The 27,844-nt window shown below is 44.2% G+C and overlaps 1 protein-coding gene across 2 annotated transcripts; it reads right to left on the bottom strand.

The window, feature by feature from the left end:
• Positions 1 to 657: 657 nt before the first annotated feature.
• On the bottom strand, positions 658 to 24,112 carry LOC139407857 (4-galactosyl-N-acetylglucosaminide 3-alpha-L-fucosyltransferase 9-like). 2 transcript variants are annotated; one of them, XM_071151726.1, is made up of 2 exons: positions 22,816 to 23,053; positions 658 to 4,328 (listed from the first exon to the last, which is right to left on the bottom strand). In XM_071151726.1, the coding sequence occupies exon 2, from the start codon at positions 4,318 to 4,320 to the stop codon at positions 3,202 to 3,204; it is 1,119 nt and encodes a 372-aa protein (XP_071007827.1). In that variant the 5' UTR covers positions 4,321 to 4,328; positions 22,816 to 23,053; the 3' UTR covers positions 658 to 3,201. The 2 variants fall into 2 exon arrangements, with proteins under 2 accessions (XP_071007827.1, XP_071007828.1); XM_071151727.1 differs by lacking the exon at positions 22,816 to 23,053 and adding an exon at positions 24,015 to 24,112 and having other exon boundaries at positions 3,202 to 4,328.
• Positions 24,113 to 27,844: the final 3,732 nt, after the last annotated feature.

Here is a 27,844-nt window from a genome sequence, read left to right as displayed (position 1 = left end):
AAGTCACCCAGTAAAATACTACTTGAGTAAAAATAAAGTATTTGGTTTTAAATATACTTAAGTATCAAAAGTAAATGTAATTGCTAAAATATACTTAAATATTGAAAGTAAATGTATAAATCATTTCAAATTCTTTATGTTAAACAAATCAGATGGCACCATTTTTTTTTAATTCACCATTTATTTACAAATAACCAGGGGCACACTCCAACACAGACATCATTTACAAATAACCAGGGGCACACTCCAACACAGACATCATTTACAAACGAAGCATGTGTTTAGTTAGTTCGCTAGATCAAAAGGCAATAGGGATGACCAGGGATGTTCTCTTGATAATTGCGTGAACTGGACCAGCTGTCATGCTAGCCATTCAAAATGCAACGAGTACTTTTGAGTTAAAGGAAAAAAAGTACATTATTTTCTTTAGGAATGTAGTCAAGTAAAAGTAGTCAAAAATATAAATAGTACAGATACCCCCCAAAACTATTTAACTAGTACTTTAAAGCATTTCTACTTAAGTACTTTACATCACTGCTCTTTGCTAAGACACTGTTTATTGTTTTATGAAAACATTCAAATAGAAACAAAATCACAGCAAGGCCTTTCCTGCAGTCAAAGGAACAAATTGCCCTCATGGGTGGCATGTTATTCATATTTTTCTCTTTCCTTTTACACATAAAATCCAGTGTGGCTTTGTCAAACAGTTTCGTTATATTTCAGTCTTCTATGATGCGTGTCTGACATGGCACAGGTGTCCTTTTATTTTAAACCCACAACCATGTGTGAGGTGTATACTTCTGTTTCAAAGTAGATTTGTTTAAGACTACCAAGAATCACTCTTTGACCCTGATTTCGCCTACTGCTGTAAAAGGTAAATTGTTAACCAGAAATTATAAGACATGGAGATAAAAACACGTTCAGTAACCGATAGGTTGCTGGATCGAATCCCCGAGCTGACAAGGTAAAAATATGTTGTTCTGCCCCTGAACAAGGCAGTTGCCCGGTAGGCCGTCATTGTAAATAAGAATTTGTTCTTAACTGACTTGCTTAGTTAAAATAAATGACAGATAAATGTAATATATTACATTTAACACAAACACCATTTCCCTCCAGTGGTACCAAACTTCACAACGTAGAAAAAGAGGCATAGCATTTATAGGATGTTTTACAGTACACTGCAGCTGCTCTTCAAGCCAAACTCAGTTTCAAGTCTCTATGATGTGTAACTGTCTCATTTCATGGACAATTTTCATTACATTGATCACTTTATTACATAATTATTTCAGCTCAAAAAAGATGTAAAAGACATAAAACAATCAAGTAGTATTTCAAACAGGAAAGAATGCAGAGGTTGTTGTTGCATAATATTGTGAATGGTTCCGGGTGTCATATTTTTACAACGGACACTTAAAAACCTAGCAAGAACAGGTCGACATCCAGGTACACTTCTCCTACAGGTAGTGTGTACACAGGTAATAGGTCATAAAGGCACTGTGAGAACATTGCTATGGTGGGTTGCTGGGTGTGACCAAATTCCACCCTGGAACATGGTACATTGACAGGATAATATGGTGGTAATAGACATACAGTGGGGCAAAAAAAGTATTTAGTCAGCCACCAATTGTGCAAGTTCTCCAACTTAAAAAGATGAGGCATGTAATTTTCATCATAGGTACACTTCAACAATGACAGACAAAATGAGAAAAAAAAATCCCGAAAAATCACATTGTAGGATTTTTAATGAATTTGTTTGCAAATTATGGTGGAAAATAAGTATTTGGTCACCTACAAACAAGCAACATTTCTGGCTCTCACAGACCTGTAACTACTTCTTTAAGAGGCTCCTCTGCCCTCCACTCGTTACCTGTATTAATGGCACCTGTTTGAACTTGTTATCAGTATAAAAGCCACCTGTCCACAACCTCAAAACAGTCACACTCCAAACTCCACTATGGCCAAGACCAAAGAGCTGTCAAAGGACACCTGAAACAAAATTGTAGACCTGCACCTGGCTGGGAAGACTGAATCTGCAATAGGTAAGCAGCTTGGTTTGAAGAAATCAACTGTGGGAGCAATTATTAGGAAATGGAAGACATACAAGACCACTGATAATCTCCCTCGATCTGGGGCTCCACGGCAAGATCTCCCCCCGTGGGGTCAAAATGATCACAAGAACGGTGAGCAAAAATCCCAGAACCACACAGGGGGACCTAGTGAATGACCTGCAGACAGCTGGGACCAAAGTAACAAAGCCTACCATCAGTAACACACTACGCCGCCAGGGACTCAAATCCTGCAGTGCCAGACGTGTCCCCCTGCTTAAGCCAGTACATGTCCAGGCCCGTCTGAAGTTTGCTAGAGAGCATTTGGATGATCCAGAAGAAGATTGGGAGAATGTCATATGGTCAGATGACACCAAAATATAACTTTTTGGTAAAAACTCAACTCGTCGTGTTTGGAGGACAAAGAATGCTGAGTTGCACCCAAAGAACACCATACCTACTGTGAAGCATGGGGGTGGAAACATCATGCCTTGGGGCTGTTTTTCTGCAAAGGGACCAGGACGACTGATCCGTGTAAAGGAAAGAATGAATGGGGCCATGTATCATGAGATTTTGAGTGAAAACCTCCTTCCATCAGCAAGGGCATTGAAGATGAAACGTGGCTGGGTCTTTCAGCATGACAATGATCCCACACACGCCCGGGCAACGAAGGAGTGGCTTCGTAAGAAGCATTTCAAGGTCTTGGAGTGGCCTAGCCAGTGTCCAGATCTCAACCCCATAGAAAATCTTTGGAGGGAGTTGAAAGTCCGTGTTGCCCAGCAACAGCCCCAAAACATCACTGCTCTAGAGGAGATCTGCATGGAGGAATGGGCCAAAATACCAGCAACAGTGCGTGAAAACCTTGTGAAGACTTATAGAAAACATTTGACCTCTGTCATTGCCAACAAAGGGTATATAACAAAGTATTGAGAAACTTGTTATTGACCAAATACTTATTTTCCACCATAATTTGCAAATAAATTCATTAAAAATCCTACAATGTGATTTTCTTTCTCGCATTTTGTCTGTCATAGTTGAAGTGTACCTATGATGAAAATTACAGGCCTCATTTTTTTAAGTGGGAGAACTTGCACAATTGGTGGCTGACTAAATACTTTTTTTGCCCCACTATACACAGAAGAGTGTGTAAGTCTGATTAACCAAAATACCATTTGTAAATATTGTGCACAACCCTGTACTCCTTATGTTTGCCTATATGGTCACAGGCATAACAAATAGATTGGATGAACTCTTGACTCAGTTGAATTAGATGTTGCTGAGCAAATAAGTTTCTACGCCACTGAAAGTAGCGCAGATATGCCTCATCATCCTTGTCCAACTTCAGGAGGAATTCAGCCAGGGCTTTTGCATTGGGAAAGTCATTAACATGGATGAAGGAATCTCCCGGGACAAAGTCCTCATAGTTCTGTCTCGGTGGGCCCAATACTACTGGCACTGTTCCTGCTGCAAGTGGTCCGTTAAGCTTCTCAGTGATGTAGTCTCTGTGGACTGAGTTCTCAAAGGAGAGGTAGAACTTACAGCTGGAGAGTGTTGAGTAGTAGTCCTCATATCTCAAGAATCTTGCAAAGGCTTTTCCATAGACATCCACCTTAATATGTTTGACAAGTTCTCTGTAATAGTTATCCCTTACTGCTGTTCCAGTTGCAGGGTTATTGTTACTCACAATCCAGCAAACTAATTTATCCTTCTTGGGCAGCACAAAGTCCTCACCCTGGCCTTTCCTTGCAGTTAAGCGCCAACGTACAGGGATGTCTGCATCTTCCCTATAACTCAAGGTCAAGTTGAAAAGGTTCTCTAGACCAGGTATTCTAATTGTGTTTGTAGGTGATTCCACATGATACCAGATCCACTTCTGGAATGGTGGTCGAGGTGATGGAGGCAAGTTGGATAAATCATGTTTGATGGATTTGTGAAAGATGAGCACCCCGTCTGCCTTGTTGTACAGAGACCGGTCATCTGTCAGTTGGCAGCCATCAATGTTGAAGAAAGTGGTGCAATCTCTAAAATCAAACCTGCGGTTTTCAGGCCAGAACCACAACAGCATGATGGGCTTGTCTGGCTCTGGCTGCTTCTTAGACAAGGAGCTGTTCTCAGGTGGCTTTGAGTAATGACGTGGCAAAGCAGGTTGGGGAGGGCAGATCTGAGATGGAGCTGATTGATAGTACATTACAAACAGCGTCAGAAATCCTCCTATACCAAGGATCCCCACCAAGATGATACGCAAATGTCCAGTAAGGAATGTACTAGGCAGCATTTTGGCTCCTGTAAAGAGCAAAAGAAAAACATTACATTCACACAAAGAAATGCAACTAAATGAAGAATTTTGTTTAACTGTTATGAAACAGCTTGTGTGTACACACAAAGTAAAAGAAAATAAACTGGTGCAGATTAAACACATTATATTTAACATTTCATATATTTGCCCTCATCCTGTGCCCGAAAGACAACTCTCTCATAAAAGCGATAGAGCTAATACCCAGGAGCGGCAGGTAGCCTAGCGGTTAGAGGCAATTCTGGACGAATTCCGTGTCTGACGGTTCAAATCTGGCAGTAAGTGAGCTGGCAACCGGAGGGTTGCTGGTATCAAATCCTAGATGTCATTGCCTGCCGTTGTGCCCTTAAGCAAGGCACTTAACCCCCCACAACAACAGCTCCCCAGGCACCCAGTGTGGCAGCCCCCCCACACCTCTCCAAAACACACAAACATACATATTTTGTAGGGGTTAGGTTAAAAGCAGAGGTCAAGTTTCAGTTGGACCTTGTGTGCAATTGATCAATAAAGTGATCTTAATATTGCCCCCCCCCCCCCAAAAAAAAAAAAACCTTCGGTCAAATTCTGATTGGAAATAGAAACAACGAGGAAACGTCTACCTGGCTACCTCAAGATTGTGTTAAAGTTTATTTCAGCACAACCTGTTGGAAATATATTTTTTTGATAATGGTGGGTGAGGTATACTTTAAAACAAGTGATCTCATACCCTTATGCTTTACCAATCTAGGCCTAGTTTTAAGTCACATTGATATTTTCTTTTGCTAAAATTATTCTAGAATATAGGCTAAAGAGCTCGCTGTAGCCCTTAAAATGATCTATGGCTATTCAATTTTGTAATTTGTTTTTACACAATACAATTTTCCCATCAAGAGAATAAATGTGTAGCCAATTATGCATTTGAGTGTTTGTATTATACTGTATGTTTGCCATGTGTTATGTATTTTCTCATACTATTGTGTATGCAATGTTTGAGTATGTAAAATTGTGCATAATTCAGTGTGTGCAAACTTTGACCAAAAACAAGTAAAGCCGAAGTCACTCGTTCCCTCTTTTGCTATTGATATTTTCTATGTGACCTAAAAATAGGTTATTTCGCAATTGCGCAAATCATTGTAGCCTAATGAAAGGCAGGAATTGAGCATCAATGAGGCCTACAGAATCTACAATTAAAACAATTAACCATGAAGTAGCAAGTGAAGCGACGTTGTCATAGATCTAATATGTTGACCTGTAGATTATTGGTTAGGCTACTGTGAAATGTGTGCGCTTTTAGATAATAGTACCCTATAGCTGGCCTCATAAATACAAATATTGAAGCAACTGATGTAGCCTAATGCCTTAATACTAGGTAGGTCTATCGATTGAACATACATGAAAGATGTCAATATTTAGCCTAATAATCTAACTAGCTATCATATAATTCATACATCTTGGTTTTAATTTGTTTTTTTAAATGCATCCTTGCTTCGCTTGTTTATAACATTGCAAACTTTTTAGGCTTTATGTTCAACAATTAAGTTTTCGGAGGTCAGAGACAGATTAACATCTTCATTCTATGTTTAGCAGAGGTGTGTGTGTGTGTGTGTGTAAATTGACACAGGAGGGCAAACGGTGGTATAAGACACGTACACCTCGATCCCACCGACAGTGTTGTTTCGCAAAATGGTTGGCAGATATCTGGATATTTGTGCAACAAAAAGTTCAACATTCACCTTCTGATACCACTTCTGTCAAGCATACACTTGAGGCATATGTTCGATAAAGCCAATGTATGCACCACACAGAACGCACTGCAACTGCCTCTGCAAGGCAATGCTGCAAGGCAAAAGCAGCATTCCATTGGAAATGAATGTACTTCTGGTGGACCAAAATTACATTTTCCCTGTCGGTGTAATTGAGGCGTTAGATGTTCTAATAGTGGTCTGAGGCAGGAGTTAGATTATGAGCGATTTCATGTGCAACGTTTATAAAAGGCTGTTTTGGGAAATGGCTCTGGAATTTAAAGATGCTCTTACGAAGGTTGTAAAGATTAACTTAGCCTCAAGATGTTTTTGGGAAACCAGGCCCTGGTCTGGGTTCAGTAAAAACAGAAACTGTGATTTACTGAATGACCAGTTGTGTTCAAAATGCACCGCTGCCCTTTAAATATGTCACTCATTGATTAAAGCCACAACCACCAAACATTACAGAGGAGTATAAGACCCAAGTGAATAATGGCAATATTGAGCATAGTGGCAATATATATTTTTTGAGACGAAAGTAAACATTTTTATAATAAAGTCTCAGTTATACAGCATTTCAATATTAATGTAGGGGATATGGTTAAGGGAATGTCTCCCTGGCTCCCCGTTGCTGTGCGTGCCACCATTGAAATGCCTGAGTTCGATAACTTGGTGAAACTACACTTTAGAATTGGCTTTAGTAAGGAAATCCTTGATCTTTTAGCACATAATATTATAAGTATTAGGACCTGGAAAATATTGTCACAGATTGTTTTCAGAAGAACACTATGGTCACATACTTTTGGTCATGTAGTGTATGTGGACACATGCCCGTCAAACATCTCATTCCAAAATCATGGGCATTAATATGGAGTTGGTCCCCCCTTTGCTGCTAGAACAGCCTCCACTCTTCTGGGAAGGGTTTCCACTGGATGTTGGAACATTGTTGCGGGGACTTGCTTCCATTCAGCCACAAGACCATTAATGAGGTCGGGCGATTACGCCTGGTTTGCAGTCTGCATTCCAATTCATCCCAATTGTGGTCAATGGGCTTAAGGGCAGTGCTCAGTGCAGGGCAGTCAAGTTCTTCCACACCAATCTCGACAAACCATTTCTGTATGGGCCTCAATTTATGCAGGCGGGCATTGTCATCTTGAGACAGGAAATTGGTCTTTCCCAAACTGTTGCCACAAAGTTAGAAGCACAGAATCATCTCAAATGTCCTTGTATGCGGTAGCGTAAAGAGATGTCCCATCACTGGAACTAAGGGGCCTAGCCCGAAACATGAAAAACATCCCCAGATCATTACTGCTCCACCAAACTTTAAAATTGGCCTTAGTGATTGGCCTTAGTGATTTATGGAGGTTTGAAAAAAAAAGTCAAGGCCATCAGTTCCTTTACCTAAGAAAGCAAAAGGTAATTGAAACAAATTACTATCACCCTGTAGCACTCACATCTCATCATAAAGTGCTTTGAGAGACTAGTCAAGGATCATATCACCTCTACCTTACCTGCCACCCTAGACCCACTTCAATTTGCTTACCGCCCCAATAGATCAAGACAAGATGCAACCGCCCCCACACTGCCCTGTCCCATCTGGACAAGAGGCATACCTATGTAAGATAAACACTTATTGACTATAGCTCAGCATTCCACACCATAGTACCCTCCAAGCTCGAGGCCCTGGTCCTGAATCCCACCCTGTGCAACTGGGTCCTGGACTTCCTGACGGTCACCCCCAGGTGGTGAAGGTAGGAAACAACACCTCTTCGCTGATCCTTAACACTGGGGCCCCACAAGGGTACGTGCTCAGCCCCCTCCTGTACTCCCTGTCCACCCATGTCTGCATGGCCATGCACGTCTCCAACTCAAATCATCAAGTTTTCAGACGACACTACAGTGGTAGGCTTGATTACCAACAACGATGAGACCGCCTACAGGGAGGAGGTGAGGGCTCTGGGAGTGTGGTGTCAGGAAAATAACCTCACACTCAACGTCAACAAAACAAATGAGATGATTGTGGGCTTCAGGAAACAGCAGAGGGAGCACCCTCCTATCCACATCGATGGGACCGCAATGGAGAAGGTGGAAAGCTTGAAGTTCCACGGTGTACACATCACTAACAAACTGAAATGGTCTACCCATACAGACAGTGTGGTGAAGGCGCAACAGCGCTTCTTCAACCTCAGGAGGCTAAAGAAATGTGGCCTAAAACCCTCAAATTTTTACAGAAGCACAATTGAGAGCATCCTGTCGGGCTGTATCACCGCCTGGTATGACAACTGCACCGCCCACAAAGCTCTCCAGAGGGTGGACCGGTCTGCCCAACGCATTACCGGGGACAAACTTTCCACCCTCCTGGACACCTACAGCACCCAAAGCCATAGGAAGGCCAAAAAGATCAAGGACAACAACCACCTGAGCCATTGCCTGTTCACCCCGCTATCATCCAGAAGGCGAGGTCAGTACAGGCGCATCAAAGCTGGGACCGAGAGACTGAAAAACAGCTTCTATCTCAAGGCCATCAGACTGCTAAACAGCCATCACTAGCACATCAAAGGCAGCTGCCTATTGACATAGATTAGGAATCACTGGCCACTTTTAGAAATGGATCACTAGCCACTTTAAAAAGATTCCGTATCTAGCATTACTCATCTCATACAGTTGAAGTCAGAAGTTTACATACACCCTAGTCAAATACATTTAAACTCAGTTTCACAATTCCTGACATTTAATCCTAGTAATTCCCTGGTCTTAGGTTAGTTAGGATCACCACTTTATTTTAAGAATGTGACATGTCAGAATAATAGTAGAGAGAAATATTTATTTCAGCTTTTTTTTATTTCATCACATTCCCAGTGGGTCAGAGGTTTCCATACACAATTAATATTTGGTAGCATTGCCTTTAAATTGTTTAACTTGGGTCAAACGTTTTGGGTAGCCTTCCACAAGCTTGCCACAATAAGTTGGGTGAATTTTGGCCCATTCCTCCTGGCAGAGCTGGTGTAACCGAGTCAGGTTTGTAGGCCTCCTTGCTCGCACACACTTTTTCAGCTCTGCCCACAAAATCTATAGGATTGAGGTCAGGGCTTTGTGATGGCCACTCCAATACCTTGACTTTGTTGTCCTTAAGCCATTTTGCCACAACTTTGGAAGTATGCTTGGGGTCATTGTCCATTTGGAAGACCCATTTGCAACCAAGCTTTAACTTCCTGACTGATGTCTTGAGATGTTGCTTCAATATATCCACATAATATTCTTGCCTCAGGATGCCATCTATTTTGTGAAGTTCACCAGACCCTCCTGCAGAAAAGCCCCCCCACAGCATGATGCTGCCACCCCCGTGCTTCACGGTTGGGATGCTGTTCTTCGGCTTGCAAGCCTCCCCCTTTTTCCTCCAAACATAATGTTGGGGAATAATCAGAATTGGTTGGTAACATAGGTAAGATGTTTTTTTATTCATCATATGTTTGTAAGTTACTTCTCATCAGAATGTTATTTTTGTATAATACTGTGGCGGGGTTGCAGTATCTGTTCTATGTCAAGACTAAGTTGTTTGGGCCGGAGAGAGGGGAGAGGTCAAGCGTGTATCTCTTGGCTCCACAATGTCTGTGTGCCAGTCAGTGTGTCTCTGTGATCTTGTCAAGATAGGATGGATTTGATATATGCCTGTTGATATGGAGGATTGGTTTATGGTTCTGAGTTTGAGAAAGGAGACAAAGCTGAACGATTTATTATGTCTATGCTGTCTGACTATGTGTGTTTTTTGCTATTAAAGGATCTCAGCTGCAATGTGTAAGGGACTCTCAGAGAATTCATTGATAGACACTGAATTGATCTGAGAGTCACAGGGTTGTGATAGAGCTCATATAATAAAAAATTGACTTTGTGAACAAACTCTGACGTGTGTGTAGTTTGCTCTCATGATTTGGTAAATAGAGGAAATTTCCACGACATTAACGATGGTCATTATGGTCAAAGAGTTCATTTTTGTTTCATCAGACTAGAGGACATTCCTCCAAAAAGTACGATCTTTGTCCCCATGTGCAGTTGCAAACCGTGGTCTGGCTTTTTATGGCGGTTTTGGAGCAGTGGCTTCTTCCTTGCTGAGTGGCCTTTCAGGTTATGTCGATATAGGACTCGTTTTACTGTGGATATAGATACTTTTGTACCCATTTCCTCCAGCATCTTCACAAGGTCCTTTGATGTTGATCTGGGATTGATTTGCACTTTTTGCACCAAAGTACGTTCATCTCTAGGAGACAGAACGCATCTCCTTCCTGAGCGGTACGACGGCTGCGTGGTCCCATGGTGTTTATACTTGCGTACTATTGTTTGTACAGATTAACGTGGTACCTTCAGGCATTTGGAAATTGCTCCCAAGAATGAACCAGACTTGGAGGTCTACAATTTTGTTTCTGAGGTCTTGGCTGATTTCTTTAGATTTTCCCATGATCTTAAGCAAAGCGGCACTAAGGTTGAAGGTAGACCTTGAAATACATCCACCGGTACACCTCCAATTGACTCAAATGATGTCAATTAGCCTATCAGAAGCTTCTAAAACCATGACATCATTCTCTGGAATTTTCCAAGCTCTTTAAAGGCAGTCAACTTAGTGTATGTAAACTTCTGACCCACCTGAATTGTGATACAATGAATTATAAGTGAAATAATCTGTCTGTAAACAATTGTTGGAAAAATTACTTGTGTCATGCACAAAGTAGATGTCCTAACCGACTTGCCAAAACTATAGTTTGTTAACAAGAAATTTGTGAAGTGGTTGAAAAACTAGTTTTAATGACTCCAACCTAAGTGTATGTAAACTGCACTCCACACTATCTTAGTCACTTTAATTGTTGTACAATTGTCACCCATCTCATATGTATATACTGTACTCTATACTATGCCACTATCTTAGTTCAATGCCGCTCTGAAACACACACATATTTCTGTGTATATGTTGTGAAACTGTTCGATATTTCTGCACTGTCGGAGCTAGAAGCACGAGCATTTCGTAACACCCACAATAACATCTGCTAAACACATGTATGTGAGCAATAAAATTTGATTTGACATGGTGATTTTAGGCTTGTGTGAGGCTGCTCAGCCATGGAAACCCAGTTCATGAAGCTCATGTTCTGACGTTGCTTTCAGAGGCCGTTTGGAACTCGGTATTGAGCGTTGTAACCAATAACAGACGATTTTTACGTGCTACAACACACGGCAGTCCCGTTCTCTGAGCTTGTGTGGTCTACCACTTCGCGGCTGAGCAGTTGTTGCACCTAGACGTTTCCACTTCACAATAACAGCATTTACAGTTGACCCGGGCAGCTCTAGCAGTGCAGAAATTTGACGAACTGACCTGTTGGAAAGGTGGCATCCTATGACGGTGCCACGTTGAAAGTCACTGAGCTCTTCAGTAAGGCCATTCTACTGCCAATGTTTGTCTATGGAGATTGCATGGCGGTGTGCTCGATTTTATACACCGGTCAGCAATGGGTGTGGCTGAAATAGCCGAATCCACTAATTGGAAGTTGTGTCCACATACTTTTGTATATATAGTGTAGGTAGAGGTAGCGGGTAGTGTGTGGGTAGTAAAAAGTAAGGTCAAAAACAAACAAATGACCTAATACTGGTTCAAACATGCATCATTGCGTACCTACGCTTACCAATGGAATGAGTTAATAACTCCCATGGCAAATTTACCACTGACAATTTCAGATTATAGGCATACACTAAACGGCAATGGTGGGTTATGAGCATCAAAAAAATTTAAAATCAAAAAAATTACTGCCGCTGGTCACTAAATACGAAGAGAAGTGTGGTCGAGTTCCTGTCATCTGCTACAACGTTCTGCTGCGTAGCCTAGGCAAACACCTTGCAAAAAAATTTGCATAATGGCAACTATTATCAACTTTATCCATGGTGCTTTACTAACAGTATTATTTTTACGACTATAGGCTAGTTGGCTATGTGAGCACGCCCAATAAAGCGAATTATCTTGGGATCCTGGAGACCAGAGTATGCCCCATTTCAAGCTGCTCTCCAAATTCGCTCCAACACCGCTATTTTGCAGCCCATTATAAATCTATAGCGGCACACTAGATTACCCACTAATCGTACATTAGTGGGTAAGTGAAAGTAAATTACAGGCCCATCCAACGGCTGCCGGAAAAATGAACAATGAAGCAGGGGTTTTAGCAAGAGTCTGTGGGAGGAGAGGCAACTCAAGTAATAAGCATATGAGACTACTTCATTGGAAGTGTAGCCTACATAAAACACCATGCCATTACGACATATAGGCTGCTGGCCTAGCTGTTACTCTAAAATGTACTATGCAGTGTTGGCATACACAGGGGATTGAGAATAACATTGTAGCGAATTCGAAGGGCACCATGTCTGCAGGCAACTCCACGCCTCTTCGCAGTCTGACAATGCACAACAGCCGTTAGAATGGTGTTGCTTTGGGGATACCGTGTGTGTGTGTGACGCCTGTTTGAATGACTGTTTGACACACATACCTCCCGCAATCGCCAAAATATAACAGCCACAGGACAACTTTGGTTGAACGTCGTAAAGGACCAGTCGCCGAAACTGAAGAGATATAGCTAGCACAGGAAAAAAACGAGACAGAGGCTTGCTAGCTACGATAGCTAGCTAGCTGGGATTTTCTATAAGGAATCTGCCTCCCGAAAAAAAGCTTCTCCCAAGTGGGTGTGACCTACTCCCATTGCCTGCTGCACTGCTTTTTGGATTCCACCTGACAATGTGTTGACCGTCTGCCCTGTCTCCCCTTGTCTGGTACAGGTACCCCCGAGCTTTTGCTCGCCTCCAGCACACACGCACTGTTGGGGCGAGTGATGCTTTGAACTTACAATGGCCCCTAGTGGTTATATATTTTTTCTTGTGCTTTATGCTATTTGTCTCATGACTCCAGTGTGCTTTGTGACTATAAACTTGCTTGTTTACCAAATGTGGGGCAGACTGGTTGTTCCCACACTCGGGACCCCGACTATTGGTTACACGGCCTACCATCCTATTTTAACCACCTCTCACCGGCTTTGTATTCAATATACCTGATTAAATTGCTGTACAATATGATCTTGTTGCCATCTGATGCACATTCAAATGTCAAATCAACACTGCAGAGCTCTCCCTGTCCTCTGCCGTGCCCTGATTGTATTACTGATGATTACATCTGGAAATGTGCATGTACACCCTGGCCTATCTACTGTTGCTAGTCCCAATTCTCCTCTGATTTCGGCTTCACTGATTTCTGCTCTCGTAAAAGCCTGGGTTTTCTGCACGTTAACACTAGAAGCTTATTACCTAAAATGGATCCATTGAAAGTGTGGGTTCACAGCTCCAATCCAGATGTGTTGTTCATTACTGAGATGTGGTTAAGGAAGTGTGTTTTGAATACTGATGTTAACCTTTCTGGTTTTAACTGCTTTTGGAAAGACTGATCTTCCAAAGGTGGTGGAGTGGCAATCTTTACCAAGCAACACCTTCAGTGCTCAGTTGTCTCCACCAAGTCTGTCCCCAAACAATTTAATTTGCTGGTTTTAAGCATTAAATTTCAAATAGCTCTTTGTTGACTGTTGCTGGGTGCTATCGTCTTCCATCAGCACCAGCCTGTACCCTTCCTGCCCTAAACTCTCTCCTGGCCATTTACACTAAGTCTGAATTTGTCCTGCTAGGTGACCTAAACTGGGACATGCTTAAACCACCTGACCAAGTCATAAAGCAATGGCACTCCCTAAATCTCTCAGATTATTACCAACCCGACTCAGTATGATTCCAAACACCCAGAAAAGGCTCTTTGATGTTATCCTCACAAATAATCCTGATAGGTATCAGTCTGGTGTTTTCTGTAATGATCTTAGTGACTACTGTTTTACAGCCTGTGTTCGTGATGGCTGCTCAGTGAAACGACCGGTCCTGATTTGTCATAGACACTTGCTAAAAACTTTAATGAGCAAGCCTTCCTTCATGACCTGGCCTCTGTAAAATGGTATAGAATCAGCTTGATCCCCTCTGTCGAAGATGCTTGGATCTTCTTTTTTGATATTTTCAGTGGTATGTTAAACAAGTCCCCATAAAGAAAATGAGAATTAAATACAGGTTCAGCCCCTGGTTTGGCTGTGATCTGTCAGAGTTACTCCACTTCAAGAATTCCATTTGGCGAAAGGCTCGGCACACGCATAAATCAGGCTGACTGGCTCACGTTCAGGCGAATTAAAAAAGTGCACTCAAGCTATCCGGAAGGTCAAAGTTAGTTACTTTAAGGAGCAGTTCTCCAAGAAGTTCTAGGAGGTTAAAGACCTGGAGAATAAACCCTCCTCCTCAAAGCTGCCCATGTCCCTTAATGATGTGGTTGTTACTGACAAAGAGCACATGGCTGAGCTCTTTAAATCACTACTTCATTAACTCAACCATGCCTCCTTGTCTGTCCAACATTTCCTCATCTCCCACCCCTTCGAATGCAAATAGCCCCGATGCTCCTCCCTCTTTTTCCCCTGAGGTTACAAAGTTTCTCCCTGCAGGCAGTCACTGAGTTCGAGGTGCTAAAGGAGCTCCTTAAACTTGACCATCAAAAAACATTGGGTCAGATGGTTTAGACCCTTTCTTCTTTAAGGTTGCAGCCCCAATCATCGTTAAGCCTGTCTCTCCTTTCTGGCGAGGTTCCCATTGCTTGGAAGGCAGCCACGGTGCATCCTTTATTTGAAGGGGGATATCAAGCTGATCCTAACTGTTATAGGCCAATTTCTAATTTTCCCTGTTTATCAAAAGTGTTGAAAAACTTGTCAATAATCAACTGACTAACTTTCTTGTCTATAGTATTCTCTCTGGTATGCAATCTGGTTTCTGCTCAGGTTATGGATGTGTCACTGCAACCTTAAATGTTCTCAATGATGTCACCATTGCCCTGGATTCTAAGCAATATTGTGCTGTTATTTATACTGACTTGGACAAAACTTTTGATACGGTAGACCATTCCATTATTGTGGGCCGGCTAAGGAGTATTGGTGTCCGAGGGGTCTTTGGCCTGGTTTGTTAACTACCTCTCTCAAAGAGTGCAGTATATAAAGTCAGAACATCTGCTGTCTCAGCCACTGCCCGTCACAAAGGGAGTCTCCCAAGGCTCGACCGTAGGCCCCACGCTCTCCTCAATTTACATCAACAACATAGCTCAGGCAGTAGGAAGCGCTCTCATCCATTCATATGCAAATGCTAGTCTTATACCCCTCCCCGGATTGTGATAAACGCTCTACAACAACGCTTTCGTAGTGTCCAACAGGCTTTCTCTGCCCTTTACCTTTTGTTTTGGAGGTGTTCAGACCAAGGTAATGTGGTTTGGTAAGAAGAATGCCCTTCCGCCCACTGGTGTGATTACTACCTGAGGATTTAGACCTGGAGGTAGTCACCTCATACAAGTACCTGGGAGTTTGGCTACACGGTACACTGTTTTTCTCAGCGCATATCAAACCTGCAGGCTAAAGTTAAATCTAGACTTGGTTTCCTCTATCGTAATTGCACTTCTTTCACCCCAGCTAAACCTGATACAGATGACCATCATACCCATGCTAGATTACAGAGACGTAATTTATAGATCAGCACAAAAGGGTGCTCTCGAGCGGCTAGATGTTCTTTACCATTCGGCCATCAGATTTGCCACCAATGCTCCTTCTAGGACACATCACTGCACTCTATACTCCTCTGTAAACTGGTCATCTCTGTATACCTGTCGCAAGACCCACTGGTTGATGCTTATTTATAAAAACACTCACCCCTATCTGAGAAACCTATTGCAACCCTCATCCTCCACATACAACACCTGTTTTGACAGTCACATTCTGTTAAAGGGCTCCAAAGCACACACATCCCTGGGTCGCTCCTATTTCCAGTTCACTGCAGCTAACGGCTGGAACGAGCCGCAAAAAAAGCTTAAACTGGACAGTTCTCAATCTCTTCATTCAAAGACTCAATCATGGACACTCTTATTGACAGTTGTGGCTGCTTCGCATGAAGTATTGTTGTCTCTACCTGCTTGCCCTTTGTGCTGTTGCCTGTGCCCAATAATGTTTGCACCATGTTGTGTTGCTACCATGTTGTGCTGCTGCCACATTGTGCTGCTGCCATGCTATGTTGTCGTCTTAGGTCTCTCTATGTAGTGTTGTGGTGTCTCTTGTCGTGTTGTGTGTTTTGTCCTATATTTAAAAATAATATTAATCTCAGCCTGTCCCCACAGGGGGCCTTATGCCATTTGGTAGGCTGTCATGATAATAATTTGTTCTTAACTGACATGCCTACCAAATAAAGGTTCAATCAAATCAGATTTCAAATGCGATTTGTGGCAAAATTGGGAAGAAGTGGAATAATAAAATAAGTGTGGATAATAACAGTAGTGTTCTTTCTGACAAGCACAGTAATTACCCTATATTAGCCCATTGTTAATGAGAATAGTTCAGCTGTTAAGACTACATTAAGTAAATAGATAAGTCTCCTATAGACAAGATTTCAAATCTGCCCCTACCCCCTAACCAAATTATTATTATATTCATTGTCCCACCCCCTCCTAGAATCAAGCTTACACTTTTCAGTTCACAATTATTTTAATAGTTACAAATCAGGTCACCCTACCAAACTTCCCTGCTAAAACATACTGTAGGTCTGTCAGCTGCCTTTTCGTTGTTGCTTCCTAAATGCCAATCACCAAACGAGGGGACTAATGCAAGTGTGGATTAAATCAACTTTAGTACATGCTGTCAAATGTCTGCAATAATAGGGACGGGAGTAACAGCACTAATTGTGTTAACATTGTACATAAAACAGCACTACCGTGCTCCTCTTTTTTAAAAGTTTAATAAACTCAGCGGAGAACATTCTCTCGCTCCATTCAGCTCCACTAACTACAAATACTTAGGTGTCTGGTTAGACTGTAAACTCTCCAATGCAAAGTTAAATCTAGAATTGGCTTCCTATTTCGCAACAAAGCATCCTTCACTCATGCTGCCAAACATATCCTTGTAAAACTGACCATCCTACCAATCCTCGACTTTGGCGATGTCATTTACAAAATAGCCTCCAATACCCTACTCAACAAATTGGATGCAGTCTATCACAGTGCAATCCGTTTTGTCACCAAAGCCCCATATACTACCCACCATTGCGACCTGTACGCTCTCGTTGGCTGGCCCTCGCTTCATACTCGTCGCCAAACCCACTGGCTCCATGTCATCTACAAGACCCTGCTAGGTAAAGTCCCCCCTTATCTCAGCTCGCTGGTCACCATAGCATCTCCCACCTGTAGCACACGCTCCAGCAGGTATATCTCTCTAGTCACCCCCAAAACCAATTCTTTCTTTGGCCGCCTCTCCTTCCAGTTCTCTGCTGCCAATGACTGGAACGAACTACAAAAATCTCTGAAACTGGAAACACTTATTTCCCTCACTAGCTTTAAGCACCAACTGTCAGAGCAGCTCACAGATTACTGCACCTGTACATAGCCCACCTATAATTTAGCCCAAACAACTACCTCTTTCCCTACTGTATTTAATTTATTTATTTTGCTCCTTTGCGCCCCATTATTTTTATTTCTACTTTGCACATTCTTCCATTGCAAATCTACCATTCCAGTGTTTTACTTGCTATATTGTATTTACTTTGCCACCATGGCCTTTTTTTTGCCTTTACCTCCCTTCTCACCTCATTTGCTCACATCGTATATAGACTTGTTTATACTGTATTATTGACTGTATGTTTGTTTTACTCCATGTGTAACTCTGTGTCGTTGTATGTGTCAAACTGCTTTGCTTTATCTTGGCCAGTTCACAATTGTAAATGAGAACTTGTTCTCAACTTGCCTACCTGGTTAAATAAAGGTGAAATAAATAACAAATAAATAAAAATAATCTTGGGGGGGCGTTTCTTTAAAACATGCATTCAATCCCCTTACATAACTAGACCAATGTGCCACAATGACAGTGACAGAGGTGCCGCTCATGATGTTAAATAAATTGAGCACAGTTGAAAAGTTAATGCTCTGACTATAGAATGGACTAATTCAAAAAATAAAAGCACTACTTTTCAAAACGAGGTAAAGACAGTTTCAGGCTGGCTAGACAACAGATATTCACGCTTTCAAATCTTAATAGCCCTCAAACCACTTGTGCCACAGACTCCAAATAAGTGTCATGATGTTGGAAAAATTGTGCACATTGCACAGGACTTATTTTCACGATTTGGACATGGATTCCCTTTCCAAAGATAATAAACATGTGGAGAAGTGAACAGCATTTGGTATTCCTAGTTGAATTAGGGAGCGTAACCAAAGTACAATTTTTTTTAACATTCGAATTTCAATAGCTCCTTGGTCATGTGACCTACTGACCTCAAAACTACTTTCAGAATGTCCACGGACTGGCAGAGACGGGCGCAGTGAGGTGTCCAATGCAGAAACGCAACAGATCCCGGAGAAGCTGTCTGGAGCCCCAGGGAGAGTTCTCTTTTCTTTGTGAAGGGCAGGGCGCCCTGGAATGGGTTCGCTACGGCACATGCCGGCCCCGTTCGCGCGGCGCATAGCAGCTGACTTAGAACTGTTGCGGACCAGGGGAATCCGACTGTTTAATTAAAACAAAGCATTGAAGACCCAAGGTGGGTGTTTACGCAATGTGATATCTGCCCAGTGCTCTAAATGTCAAAGTGAAGAAATTCAATGAAGCGCGGGTAAACGGCAGGAGTAACTATGACTCTTAAGGAGTCCTTAGCCCAGGACATTGGGTGTCTATGCTTCCCAAAATAATGTGAAGTCGAATACGGGCTACTCCAAACCATACATTGTGTCACCTGCTTGCAGGTAGCCCTAACATAACAACAAACTGGAGCAAAAGGTGTCTTCAGGTCAAACGAAACCCTGGTCCGGCTGAGAGTAACTACCTCAGATAGGTTAAGACATGGGAGGTAAGGGAAGACGGCAAAGTCAGATCCATAACTTCGGGATAAATAGTACCGTAGCCCTTGGAGGGCTCTTCCAACCCCTACTCTGTCACTTGTTTGAAGGAGTCTCTCCAACGGCTAGGATACATACTGTCGCTAGCATGTTAGTACAGGGGGTAAAGGGAGATAATGAGGTAGCCCTCTAGCAGTTCTCTTCCAATCTCTCCCTGTATGCCACCTGTTTTCAGGTGTCGCTAACGATGCAAACCAAACAGGAGTTAGCTGCAGATGGTGACCGCTGTTGATTGTTTACAGAAGGCGGCAGTCAGTCCTGGAATACAGGGCTTTCGATCAAGCATGAAAATGTGAGGGCAGCTCCACCAGACTCAATGATTTTCTGCTCTTGTAAACTAATCCTGACCTTGACAGGAAGACAATCTGATAATAATGGCTCGAACGCATCCCTGGCTTTGGCTGGGGGGGTTAAAGTCCTGGGAGACAGCTGTGTTTCAACACGCCCCCCCCCCCGTAAACTGGGGCGGCAGGTAGCCTAGTGGTAAGAGAGTTGGGCCAGTAACCGAAAGGTTGCTAGATCAAATCCCCAAGCTGACAAGGTAAAAATCTGTCATTCTGCCCCTGAACAAGGCAGTTAACCCACTGTTCCTAGGCCATCATTGTAAATAAGAATGTGTTCTTAACTGACTTGCCTAGTTAAATAAAGGTTAAATAAAAACTTAGCTAACTCTAAACCGAAGGTTTGAATCGAAAGCTGGCTTTGGCTGGACCCTCTAACAGTGGAGCACTAAATGGAGATGGAATGTGCCTAGCGGTTATGGACACTGCCAGGTCTCAGGTTCGCCGGGGTGCGGGACTCTACACATTCTATGTGGGAGCTCTCCTCCACGCTCCTTGGAGCATGTAGTGGAGATGACATGTGCCTTACCATTAGCTGACACTACCAGGCCTCAGTCTTGCCTGTGTGGGACACCACACATTGTATTTGTCTCCTCTACGCTCACTAGACTCGAGGCGGAGACTAAACCCATTGGCCCCGCAGTGATAGGGCAATGCATGGATCTGGCTCATGCCCTACGAAGTGAGGAGAGGCATCTCCAGCTTGTCTGGGGAGGAAGTCCTACATCTGATGTGGGTAGTACCATCCACGCCCATTGATTTTCTGAGGACCCATAAAATGGACAGAAGCAGCCTAGGATCACTGAATGTCAACTTGATGAAATTCAAAGGAGCTGTAGTACTGTAAATTCAAAGGAGCTGTAGTAATCCTGCTCAGTACGAGGAAGAACAACAGGTTCAGACATTTGGTGTATGTGCTTGGCTGAGGAGCCAATGGTGCGAAGCTACTATCTGTGGGATTATGACTGAAAGCCTCTAAGTCAGAATCCCCCCCCTAAACGTAATGATACCTTAGCGGCGCGGATCTTTGGTTGGCCCAGGACAGCCTGCCTCTTTTGGCAGATGAGTAGAGCCGTCCGTGACAGAGTTGGGGTGCGGCCGGGTGAGTTGCTGCCCTTCTCCTGATGCGCACCGCATGTTTGTGGGGAACCTGGTGCTAAATCACTCGTAGACGACCAGATTCTGGGTTAAGGTTTCATACGTAGCAGAGCAGCTCACTCGCTGCGATCTATTGAAAGTCAGCCCTCGATCCAAGCTTTTGTCAGGGACGGAAGGCGTCTTCCTCCACCATCCTCCTTCTTTACTTACCAGGTGCACGCAGAAGGGCCAGAGGCCAGACACCGAGTGTGAGGGGGCACAGGCAGGCGGGTAGAAGGCATAAAACATTGGGCTCTGGATAGGTAGGGGGCTAGGTGGTGGTCGCCCATCCACCCGGACCCGTCCTCTGGTGGGACTGTGAGTCAGATTGGGAAGTCAGCTGTGGAAGTGAAAGGGTCCCCAGGTGCACGAGGAGGCCTCCCCCAAGGCGGGGGGCACTCAGAGTCCGAGCAGGGGCGGCCGGACTCGGGGGGGGCTGGGAGCAGCACTCAGGCTGTGGAGGTTGGAGTAGGGACTCCAGTAGGGAAAAAGTAGGTGGGTCACTAGGTGCACAGAGCCTGTTTCACGGGGTTCCTGACAGCGGGACTATACACGTCTTAGTAATTCCAGATAGTAAGCTATACTTTAGGCCAAAGGAGAGGGGTGTTGACCAGGTAGGTGTGGAGGCCTGTAGTTCCAGGGAGAGGGCGGGCGGGCGGGCGGGCGGGCAGGCAGGGAGTGTAGGCCTAGAGGCCAGGAGACAGAGGTCACCAATCCCCACCCTCCTCTATATTCCTTACATGTTGTGGCTAGTCAATTACTCTCTATAGAACAAACTTCAAGTCAGGACAGTCAAACAAAATTAATAATTAATGTATGTGTGTTATATTAAACAGAGGGAGTAAAATGTAGGCAAGCAATAAACATTTCTGAACTATTAGACAAATAAGACATGTGAGAGATTTATTTATAGACTACACTTGAAACAAAGAGCGAAACCGAAAACTGCAGACATTACTAGTGCCTCCCCATCAGAGGCGGAAATCAACGTAACTGCGCATTCGCAGTATGGATACATCTAGCGGACTAAAACTCCGCTAGGAAAACCTAGTGTGATGATCTGTTGCATAGGTTGCCTTTACACAGGAAGCACAATTCTGATCTTTGCCCCTAGACTAATTATTTTCACAATTAAAGCTGCCTGTCTAAACGCAGCCTAAGGAATCCGTTTTTACAAAAAAGTAGGCAGCCTTCTAAATAGTAGCCTAAAGTATGACTAGTAAGCTTGGGAGACCGATTTCACAAAACACATTTTAGGGCTAAATTCATAGTTAGAACCTTCGTATGAGGTTCATTACATCTCCGAGCTATTTTCCAAAACCATCGTTTTTAACGTTGCATTTAACATTCGTAATCTAGGGCCTGTCCCAGACCACTCGTAGAACAGCTAAATGCATAGTTAATGCTTTTTTTGCCGTCCCGTGTCACTTTATACACAGACCTCCGCTAAACATATAATCACATGGTTTATCCGTCTTCTCTGTGACCGCCGATAATTTAGGAAGTTGACGACAAAAAGTAGCACGTCTTTGCAATTGATACAAACAAGCGACGCATACAAATATGCTTAAAATGAAATCCGAGAGGACAACAAAAATATAAACACTAGACTATAGGCCTATTTCAATCATATTGAAATATATTTCGTGGTCAATCAATTGAGTTCTATTTTGTTAGTTGTAGGCGACTAATTTGTCTCAATACATTTCAGGATGTGTAGCCTAACATATGCACAATGTGCCAAAATCGGTGATTTAGTGCATTTTCATTGGCAAACGGAATAAGCCCCTCTATTTGCAGTCGTAGGTGGCCTATTAATCTATAGCAGCTGATTAGTTGTCAGTATTGTGAACGAATTATAGAGTTAAGAAAATATCTAAATTGAGAAAGCGGATACGAGTGCTCTTCTTGAGATCCTATCACTATTGACACATGCTCCAACCACGCACCTAGCGACCGTTCTTTCTACGTGGTGTTTTGAGAAACGCATGTTAGGCCTACATCTTCGGCTGCTGTAGGAAAACTGCATCGTTAAAACACTCGTAAACCTAAATTATATCGCTATCGGGAAACTGGGCACAGCACACGATGTAGTTTGAGTGAGTAGTAGACAATACATTTCGGACACAGCTTCAGACATATAAAAGTCAATCCTGTAAAATATACAAGTACATTTGCATGTATTATTTTACTTGACAATTCAAAACGGAACTCAACAAAGGCACCAATAAGTGAAAGCCTGTAAGACAAAAAGATAATGCCTCACCGGTCAACAGGTTGTTCTTGTCACGCCGTATTCAGAGCTTCTGGTCAAGTCATTCATACACACGCCCGATGAGAACTATGTAGCTGTGAGATGTTTCTTTGGTAGGCCTACTCATCAGTTCAATAAAGCGATAGGAAACCGCGAGAAGCTGTTTCACAAGATCCTCCAACTACACTGGGTGTGAGAAGGGGGGAAAAAACAACTTCTGGACACCCGTATAGTTGGAAAACATAGCATTATTGTCAAGGTGAAATAGAGGTTTGCCTCAGCGGGGAGGGGCAAGCCAGATCGCGTTACTTCCTTCTAAGCCACGCCAATAAACGGTAAAGAAAAACATCCTCCATCGGGTTTCTTTGGAAAGTGTTGATGCAAGAAGTTCTACTTCATACATTTCAGACGTTAGTACGGTTGAAAGTATTGATAATATCGGGTAATAATAACAATAGTCACGCCGTTGACTTGACAGCGTGGGAGGAAGTGTGCGGGGTTCATATAACACCGTACACCAGACACTCATTGTCCATTCTTCTCGCAAAGTTATTTTAGTTGTATCAAGCAAGTTGACTGCTCCCCATTTTTCGGATTGTATCTTCCCATGTCCTGTTTTTAGGATATGTTGTTTCTTAACATGACAGCGCATGATTTATTTAATTGGCCGTCAAATAAGTTAGGCTATTTGATCGGAAAAACCTGCATGATGTAAAAGGTGTCCGTCTCATTACATTGCCATACATTTTATCTCCAGCCTGTAGGCTACAGAAAAGGCCACATACTATTTCTACCATATCCTATATCTGCTACATGATTTATTTTTTAGATTTTCTTTTTGACCGAACTTTGGTGGAGCGCCCCAGCTATGCGTCTCTCCAACAGCACCCTGGAGAGGCGAGCTGGGAATGGACTAGCAAAATATTTTGTGCCCCTCCCTTTGACAAAGTGGGAACTGTTTATCACAGGGTGGCATCATCACTCACATAAAAAGGCCATAAGGCACTGTTTGAGAGAAATTGTCATTGTTTTTTAGCAGAATTATGTTTTATGTGTTGTTGGTGTGACTTGATGAGTTTGTCTCAGAAAATGCCACCCTCGCCGCTCTCCCCTACCTATCCCCTTTATCGGAGGACATCGGGCTTCCTTGTCTTGTGCTGACTTAGCCCCCCAGCTAGTGTGTGTGTTGGCCACTGTACTCCGGTGCTAACCTTGTCAAGATATCCTCCACTGCTGTGCTCGTTATCGAGGCCACCGGGCACTGTCGTCCTTCGATTATTTAAAACTTCAAAGGGTCACTTCCCTCAATAACCACGTCTAGGAAGGATGTTAGTTTAGCCAGCTATAAATCGTGAGATTCGGATTGCCTCTGTAACAGGGTGGTTATGTTTCCACTTGCCTCGAAAGAAAGGTGTATTTAATGTTCAAGCATTCTTATTGGTTGGTTCAATTCCGATGAAAATAAGGCGTGTTGTGATTGGCCCCGCTTGCAGATGGATTACCAAATGACCGCCATTGTTGCGTTTCACATATATAAGCCTACATTTCAACATGATATGTCTCCTGTTCCAGCCCTGTGGTCATAGCTAGGCTCACCCAAAATTATTTTGCAGGAGCTGTACAACTCCCGCCAGATTATTGTAGTACAGTCTCCTATTACTATTATGTTAGTTAATTTGATTAATAAGTATGTTGCAAAATACATATTTTTATTATATATATTTTTTGAGCTGAGAAAACACTGCATCACAATGATGCTGGGCATGCATGGCTGCGCCTCTTGTGGAGCTGAACTACAAGTAGAAGATGGTCATGACCTGTGCTATGCCTGCCGAGGTCGTTGGCCACCTGCGTGTGAGGCCTTTTCTGACCCCTGCATTAACTGCGTCATCCTGTTTGTGAAGGTGAGGGAAGCACGGCTAGCCAGAGTTGATGGCCTGGTTTTCACAGATAATTTACAAGCGTCTGGCATTGTTAGCCAGGACCCATCCAGGGCCACGAAACCGATGGCGGCCCCTCTGTGAAATTGTAAAAAAAAATAAGCACCTCAGATCGATTCTTTATCCTCTGAGGTAGAGCAGCTAAAAACGCTTTACGTTCCTTCAAGCCCCCGGAGTCAGGGCCCTATAGCACTCCCTCCAGCATGGGAGATGCAACAGAGGACTCTGATATCCGTGATGATGACCTACTCTCCACTTGGGCATCCATCCAGCACTTTAGTGACCAGGATGATGACACACCCAACATGGTGAAGAAGGTGCCAACCAGTGTTGTGGACCCATTCAGTGTCAATGCTAAAGATGGGTCAGAGGAGTAATTCCGAGGCTCTGATCAGAAAAAAGCTCTGCCTCAATACGTGCTGTCCTGCGTGCAGACTTAGCTAGGCTAGAGCTTGATGATCCTCATGCTACAGCCTCTGCAGCTAACCCATTCTTTAAGAAGGTCCCTGCAGCTACACCGTTCGGTGTGCCACCTTCACCGGACGTAGTTACAGAGCTCTAGAGATGCTGGCCAGACCCGCGGGCTCTCGCCCCCAACGGCAAGGATAGTAAGATGCTATCTGCCATGCACGATACAAAACAACATGGGCTTGACCATCTGCCTAAGGTGTATGTATGCATAGCAGAGCAGATGCTCTCCCCAGCTGAAGCCCACTGCCCCAGACCTCACTATAGGGGCACAGATGAGCTACTGTCATGGGCCTACAACACAGCGGCCCGCATTGGAAACTCCCTTTCAGTTCTCGTGCTAGCACAGAACAGGATGCTCCAGCCGAAGCACGCAGAACTGGACCTCTTCAAGCGTTTGCGTTCATGACCAGAGAGCTAGTCATACTGATTTACACCCAAGTTGTGACTCATCGCTAGGTCTGGCTTTCCCAAGCCCCAATGTCCAATGACTCTAGACGGACTCAGAGAAAGCTTCCAGTGGTCGCCGGGCTGATATTTGGCCCCGCGGCTGAGCGGGCAATCAAATGTAGAAAACAGCTGAGTCAAGCTACACCACTGTGGAACCCACCGTTCAGAAACCAGGCATCACAGAGTAGTGGCAGAGGGAGGCCTGACCCGCATGAACCTCGCCTCTCTCACTCGGCCCAGCACCACATACGCCCTTGGCCCTACCACCAGCCTAACACAGGCGCTCGCCAGCACTAGACAGCGACGCAGTCACCCCCCAGCCTCCAAGAGGCCGGGGCCATAGCACCCCCCAACCCCATAAATAGGCATGGGGGCAGAAACTGAATGGCAGGTGTCAGCCGTCGGCTGATTTACCCAGCAGCACCTGACCTACTGGGCATCCCACTCCTCAGACCCATGGGTGGTGATGACCCTCTCACAAGGGTACAGGCTGTAGTTCTGACGCCGACAGGGGGCAGGCCCCCTTAAAGCTTGCACCCTCAACCAGGAGATTACATCTGTCCTGGAGAAGGGCACGATCACAAAAGTAAAAGCATCAGAACAGCAAGATGGCTTTTACTCAACCTATTTCCTGGTTCCCGAAGAAAGACGGAGGCTTCCGTCCAGGTCTGGATATAAAATGGGTCAATTCTTCCTGAAAGTTCTCCCCTTTCACATGTTGTGGATGGTCAATGTTCTCCAGACCGCAGCCGCAGGGGAATGGTTCACGTCCCTGGACTTAAAGGATGCTTACTTTTACGTTCCTGTGTTACCAGAACACAGGCATTTTCTACGGTTCGCCTTCCAAGGCTAGGCATATCAGTTCATGGTATTACCCTACGGCCTCTCCCTGGCTCCTCATGTCTTCACAAAATGCGTGAGCGCAGCCCTGAGCTCCTTCCACCTACAGGGGATCAAGATCCTTCCTTACCTCGACGACTGGCTCATCTGCACCCCTCTCGCGAGTGTGCGGCTGAGGGCACAGCGCTGACACTGACCCATGTCACCACACTGAGTCTTACCCTGAACAGCGAAAGAGCAACTTCACATCAAGCCAAAAGGTCACCTTTATTGGCATGGCTCTGAACTCCCACACTATGAGGGCATGTATAACACCTCGGCACGTGGACAGCATTCTTCTTCTGCAACAATTCCAGTTGAACACGCTGGTGAAGGTTCAAATGTTCCAACAACTGATGGGCATGCTCACGGTGGCCTCCGCGGTGACACTGTTAGGCATGCTGTCTTTAAGGCCACTACAAGTGTGGTTCAAAAACCTTCCACCTCCGCTTGGACCCCAAGCGGGACAGAAACACCAGAATACGGGTGACGAGCGTGCTACTCTACTCTGCAGCCATGGAAGAAGAGAACCTAACTGACTACAGGTGTCACAACCGACACTTCACTAACAAACTGGGGAGCACGGGCAGAGCTGGAGGAAAGAGCACATCAACGTGCTAGGAATTCAGAATCACTTTCGGATGGTTCTCAAACACAAACATGTCCTGATACGATCAGACAATACATTGAGTGTTCCACATCAACCATCAAGGGGGAACAAGGTCTGTACGGTCCCTACAGGTTGCTCAACAACTCTTGACATGGGCTCTACCACATCTGGCCCCCCTATGAGCCATTCGTCTCTCAGGCAAAGTGAATGAGATGGTGACTTCTTGTCGCGACAGAAACCGCCTGCCGGGGGAATGGAGACTTCACCCGCAAGTAGTGATGATGATGATACGGCAGCGGTTTGGAACGGCACATTTGGAACTGTTCGCCTCAGAGCAAACATCCCACTGCTCCCTCTGGTTCTCTCTGGCAGAGTCCAAGAACCCCCTGGACATGGACTCCTTAGACAACACAAGGCCAGAGGACCTACTGTACTTTCCCTCTGATCCCCTGATCATAGCAACGCTGCACATGGTCTCTCAAGCTCAGCATAGGCTGCTGCTTGTTGCCCCCAGATGGCCAGCGAGACCCTGGTTTCCAGTCCTGCTCAGTCAATGGAGGGAGAACCATGGCAGCTCCCTCACAGACAGAACCTGCTCTCACAGATGGATGGCAGGATTTGGCATCCCAGAAAAGACCAATTGCAGCTATGGGTGTGGCCTCTGAAGAGCCCGACCCTCTACTGATCGGCTGTG

This window comes from Oncorhynchus clarkii, chromosome 4 (genome assembly GCF_045791955.1).
Source record: "Oncorhynchus clarkii lewisi isolate Uvic-CL-2024 chromosome 4, UVic_Ocla_1.0, whole genome shotgun sequence".
NCBI lineage: Eukaryota > Metazoa > Chordata > Actinopteri > Salmoniformes > Salmonidae > Oncorhynchus > Oncorhynchus clarkii.
This window is presented reverse-complemented; position numbering and strand designations above follow the sequence as displayed.

Excerpts from the sequence above, each read along its gene's own strand:
- LOC139407857 (XM_071151727.1), bottom strand. The coding sequence starts at position 4,320 with ATGCTGCCTAGTACATTCCTTACTGGACATTTGCGTATCATCTTGGTG.